Consider the following 6000-nt stretch of genomic DNA (forward strand, 5'->3'; position numbering starts at 1 on the left):
AAAGTCAGTCATTGGAGCTTTCTGCTGAAGGCAGGGTATGGATGGTCTGCACAGACCTGTGAGAACTGCTCAGTGAGGCAGGGTAGCTGGGAATGGCTGATGTCAATCTCCATTGGCACAGGTCCTCTCAGAACCCTAGTCAGCCCAGTCTGCAGAAAGCCTTAGGGTTGACACAGACTGGCCTAATTTTCTTTTTCAGTGAGGAAATTAAACTTCAGAGGGATGGACTGACATGTTCAAGGCTCCATAGAGAGTGCAAAGTGAAAGCCTTTGTCTAACAGTGGTCCACTATACCACTGGTCTGAGATGCCATCCTTCTCTCTCAGCCTGGTCATCATGTATGTCTCTTTTGTGGCAGGAGCCACATGTGTTCTCTCAACTTCAATGACCCATGTGGTGTCCCTCTCCACGTGTAAGGAAGTGTGACTGACATGGCCTGTTGGATATGGTGAAATGTCATGGTGCCCTCAGCGTCCTGTCTTGAGTCCCATTCACAATTGGCCCCCACTTTCACACATGTGCACATGCATGTCTGTTGCATGTTTATGTGCACGCATTCCCACCTATAGATGCTACTGGGGAGATCTCTTAATAACAGCCCAATTAGTCTTTCTTCAGCTTTCCCCTGGATGCTTAAATACCATTGCCCTAAACACAACACACTACATCCATTCCTCTATTTCCATCAGGAATTCAAGTGGCATCTTGACTTGTATATGATGTGCCCTCAGCTGAATCACTGAATGCTGATACCCTTAATAATAGCAATTAGTAATCAGTTGTTTCTTGAGTAGTGCTATTATGGCGGTTACTAAATTGTACGGTTGATGCATTTGAGGGGTTAGATGGGTCTTGACACCCTCCTCTCGGCTACCCCTTCCCCTCTCTCTGTGTTCCATTCAGTGTGGGAAAGAAGCCAGGATGAATCATGCCATTGTCAGGAACAATCAATAGTAGGAGGATGGCTTTGGTTTGAAGCAGAACGAAACATTTCTCTGTAGCAAAGCACAGTTAATAGGATCCAGTGCAAGGCCAACAGAGGAGCTTGGCTGGCCCGTGGCAGCCCTGTTCTCCACATCTGAGCTTCCCCTCAAGGCTGAGGCCCTGTGCAGGCACTGGATATAATGAGTGAGGCCAGGGATGGGTGTGTGAGTTTAGAATATCTGGTGGCATCCCGGAGGGGGAGGAAAGCACAGGGAGACAGCTCGGGGGTAGAGGGCTTGCTGCATACTCATGAGGATCTGAGTTCAAATCCTGAACATGCATGTGAAAAGCCAGGCACAGTGGGTGGCACATGCCTGGAATCTCAGCACCTTGAGGCCAGGCTTCTGTGAGCAATACTAATCAAACTCATTAGGACAGACAGACAGATACAAACACACAATGCAGGTGCATGCACACATGCACGCGAATACGCACACACTCCAAAGACAACCTGACTGGGAAGAATAATAGGATCAGCAAGAGTGTAAGGCAGTCAGGAGATGGTAGAAGGTGTGATTATGACCCAAATATATTACATATACATGTCTACAATATAATAATAGAACCCAATATTATATATAATAAATGTATGATCATAAAAAGCTTGGAAAAAAGAAACAAATAATGTGAAAGAAAAATGAAAGCTTGCTAAAATTCATGGCTGGCTTCGTCCTGTCTCTGACTTCTGACTCACCATGAGATCACTTTGTCCTGGGTCTACCATGATACCGCATGCCATGTGACAATCCAGCCAAGGGGATGAACAGCTCAGTTGCCCAGTCTAGCACACTGGACTGTAAAGCTCTCAAACTGTGAGCTAAAATACTTCTTTTCTTTGTAATGAATGATCCAGCACCAAATATTTTGTTACAACAACAGAAAACAAAGACAGCCATGTTCTTCAGTAACAAATGAAGATGGAGGATGAATTTCTTTTTGCAGAAGAGGAGGTGGGGTGGCCCCTTGGATGTCTGTCTCTGAGTGTCTGCCTGCCTGCCTGTCTGTCTGTCTGTCTGCCTCTGAGTGTCTGTCTGTCTATCTGTCTCTTCCCTGTCCCCCTTCTTTCTAGTGAGGGGGCCCAGATGTGAGGAATAAGAAGTACCTCTCTAGAAGCAGCTTAAATACCACAGGGAATGTTGGCCTAGCAAGGATGCTCCAGTCTCGGGCATGGGGATGGATTCCTCAGAGGTTTCAACCTTGGACTTCCCCTCTCATGCATTCAGAGTTGTTCCCTGGCAGCAATCCCCATGCATGTTCCTCATGCTGGTGCATACATGTACACGTGTGTGCATGAATGTGTGATGTCATGTGTGCACATGGATACACCTACATAGGGGAGTCTGACTAGAGACTAGAGCTCAGGGCTCAGCTGACTACAGTCAGAGGTCAACCACAGGTCAGGAGCAACCTTGTAGCAGATGTAACCAAGAGACCGTATTTCTTATGTGACAATGACCAAAAGGATTCCAGGGCGTGGGAAATAATGCCCATGGACCCACCCAGACATGTCACACAAGGGAGAACACTTCAAAGACAAACAAAGTCCTTTGTCTGGTGAGAAAAGAAAGAGTTAAGGGCAGGGGAGATGGCTCAGTGAGTAAGGTGCTCTCTGTGCAATTGTGAGGCCCCAAGTTCAGTCCCTAGGACCCATGTTGAAATGCTGGGTGTGGCAGTATATGTTTGTAACCCCATGGCTGGGTTGGCTGAGATGGGTAGACCCCTAGGCTCTCTGGACCATCAACCTAGCATACATGGTGAGGCCCAGGCCAGTGAGAGACCCTGTCTCAAAAACAAGGTGGGTGGAGCCTGAGGAACAATACCTGAGGTTGATATCTGTATTCCTCAGGCACTTGGTCACTCCCCCCACTACATGCATCCCCCTAGTTATACATGTGCCACCTGTCCCCATGTGCACCCATGTGAACACACACATGCACACATTCTCTCTCTCTCTCTACACACACACACACACACACACACACACACACACACACTTGCACACATGCATCCTTATTAAACTGTCAATTTCATTATGAATTCTCAAAACTGGTAATTTTCATGCTGGTGGGGGCTATGCTAAACCGTGCTTCCTTACTTCCTTTTGCATAGTGGAACCACATCGCAAGAAAATTTCGTATTCATATTCATGTACCAGCCATATGGCTCCCAGAGACTTATGTGAAGGGAAGGCCTGTATAAGAATGAAACCGTACAGATGGTATCAAAAACTTAGATCACTACTGTTTATAAGAACAGTAGCATAGGTAGGGCTGGAGAGATGGCTCAGCAGTTAAGATCACTGACTGCTCTTCTGAAGGTCCTGAGTTCAAATCCCAGCAACCACATGGTGGCTCACAACCATCCATAATGAGATCTGATGCCCTCTTCTGGGATGTCTGAAGATAACTACAGCGAGCGGGGCAGAGCAAGCAAGTAGGACTGGAGTGAGTGGGGCCAGAGCGAGAGCTGGAGAGTTGGCTCAGTGGTTAAAAGCACTGACTGCTCTTCTGAAGGTCCTGAGTTCAAATCCTAGAAACCACACAGTGGCTCACAGCCATCTGCAATGAGATCAGATGTCCTCTTCTGGTGTGTCTGAAAACAGCTACAGTGTACTTACATATAATAAATAAATAAATCTTTAAAAAAACCCAGTAACATTAGGACATTCTTCCTCAGGCATTTGGTTTAAGGGTTTTGTGGCTAATCACCATATGTGATGGGTTTAGAAAACCCAGGCAGCTACATAGATTTATTTTATTTTTAATTATGCATGTACATGCATAGTTAATAAATAAATGTGTGTGCATGCATGAATTTGTAAGTGTAAGTGCAGTGACTGTAGAGACCAGAAGAGGGTGCCAGATCTTCAGAACTAGAGTTAATAGGCAGTTGTGTGCTGTCTGACTTGTAGCTGGGAACTCAACTTGGGTCCTTGGGTTAAGAGCAGCATATGCTCTTAACCACGGAGCCGTCTCTCCAGCCCCTACTGTCGATCTTTCTGGATATGAAAAATGACCATCAAATGACCCCTGTGATGTAGCAGTGGGCCTGTGAAATTTATACCTCTCAAATAGGGGAAGAGAGAAATGGACGTGAGGATAGCTGGTCCTGGGGCAGAGCAGAAACTCTGCTTTTCTCTCAATTATTTTGTGTGATGCTGAACTTGGGCCAAGGCAACACACACACATGCCCTCAGCACGTGTGATATGCATGTGTATAAGTGTTGCTGAAGATGACTTCACCTGTGCCAAATCCTAAGAACAGTACCACAGTGCACCAGAGGGGACCGCTCTCTCATTCTTGGTATCTACAACTCACAGAAACTGTCAGAGCAAAAGCCACCAAGACCTGATACAAGGAAGTGCTTCTGTAAGTAGTCTGTCTAGTGGCTGCCTGTTTAGTCCAAACAGATGTGGCCCTGGTGACTTACATATTTATTCTGCAGTTGTGGGGATGGAGCCCAGAGTCCTGGACACTCTAAGCAAGCACTCTATCACCCAGTGACAGCTGAACCCTCACTGTAACTAAGTATCTTTGCACCGTTGTCTCTGGTAGTTCTTGGCTACTTGTGGTTTGAGTGAAAATGACCCCCATAGGCCCATAGGGAGCGGCCCTATTAGGAGGCATGACCTTGTTGGAGTAGGGATGGCCTTGTTGGAGGAAGTGTGTCACTGGGGGGTGGGCTTTGAAGCTTCAGAGCTCAAGCCAGGCCCAGTGTTTCTCTCTTTCTTCCTGCTGCCTGCCAAACCAGATGTAGAACTCTCAGCTACCTCTCTGGCACCGTGTCTGCCTGCAAGCCACCATGTTCTCCGCCATGACAATAATGGACTAAACCTCTGAATTGTAAGCCAGTTCCAATTACATGTTTGCCTTTATAAGAGTTGCCATGGTCATGGTGTCTCTTCACAGCAGTAGAAACCCTAACTAAGACATATCTTTACAGCTTCTCCTTGTCACCCACCCTTGAACATACCCACAAAGTACTGCCAACACAGTGTCTACCTGCCAACACAGCTGCTGTCTTGGAGTGTCTCTCCATTAGTTATTTAGTTTAACACCTATATAAGAAATGGATAACAAGGGTATGTCACCCTGTTGGAACCCTTGCCCCTGTCTCCAGGGCAGACCCCAATATGCATTAGTAATTGGCCTGTGGCCTCCTGTGGTTACCTAGCAGTACACCCGTGGGCAGCTCGGCTGAGGGCTCCTTCATCCAGTCATCATTAGCGAGTTCTATTACAGCGTCCACAGGCTCCACCTCAGTGCAGATCAGCTTCTGTACAGTGTCCTCGTCCCCAGTGGCCAGAGCAGACTTTAATCTCCTCACTATGTCTGAGCTGAGGGGGTAATCTGGGGGCGAGTCCCAGCTGGACATTGTGGTATCTCTCCCTGTGCAGGGCCAGCCTTCTTCTCTTCCTCTAATGCATGCCCAAAGTTAGCCCTGTCCCCAGAGCAGGACGGATGGCTATAAATAGAATCAGGGCTGGGTTACTGTCAGCTGGGAGGGACAAGCTGCTTCCACCTTGCCTTCAGGGCTGAGGAGGCCTCCTCCAGGGCCTACTGTGCAGGCTGCTGGAGAGATGGCCACTGGCCCATTCTGTGTATTTGCAGAAGTAGCAAAGCTCTTTAGAGGTGACTTTGTTTGAGAGGGTTGGATCAATTAACGTTTCTCACTGCTGTGACCAAATACCTGACTGGAAGCAACTTAAGGGAGGGCTGATTTTGGCTCATAGTTGGAGGGGCTACAGTCCATCACATTGGGAAACCATGGTGACAGGAGCATGAGGTAGCTGGTCACATGACCTCCACAGTCATGTAGCATCAAGCAGAGAGGACAGGGGATGAGGCCAGCCCCTATGTCTCACTTCTTCCATTGACTCTCCACAATCTTCCACAACAATGTCACCAACTGGGGACCAGTTATTCAAACACACGAGCCTTCGGGAACATTTTACACCGAAACCACACCACTAAGTAGCTTGGGCTGAACTCATCCTCCTGCCTCAGCCTCTGGAT

At 47.5% G+C, this 6000-nt stretch overlaps 1 protein-coding gene across 2 annotated transcripts in view; it reads right to left on the minus strand.

Annotated features, from left to right (window-relative positions):
* The window catches only part of Asb18 (ankyrin repeat and SOCS box containing 18), a 63488-nt gene extending 58040 nt beyond the window's left edge, over nt 1–5448 (minus strand). For both annotated transcript variants that reach the window (XM_021174914.1, XM_021174906.2), the window contains exon 1: nt 5155–5448. In XM_021174914.1, the coding sequence (XP_021030573.1) occupies nt 5155–5359 (205 nt within the window). In that variant the 5' untranslated portion in view covers nt 5360–5448. The remainder of the gene's footprint in view (nt 1–5154) is intronic.
* Between the last annotated feature and the right edge of the window lie 552 nt (nt 5449–6000).

This window comes from Mus caroli, chromosome 1 (genome assembly GCF_900094665.2).
Source record: "Mus caroli chromosome 1, CAROLI_EIJ_v1.1, whole genome shotgun sequence".
NCBI lineage: Eukaryota > Metazoa > Chordata > Mammalia > Rodentia > Muridae > Mus > Mus caroli.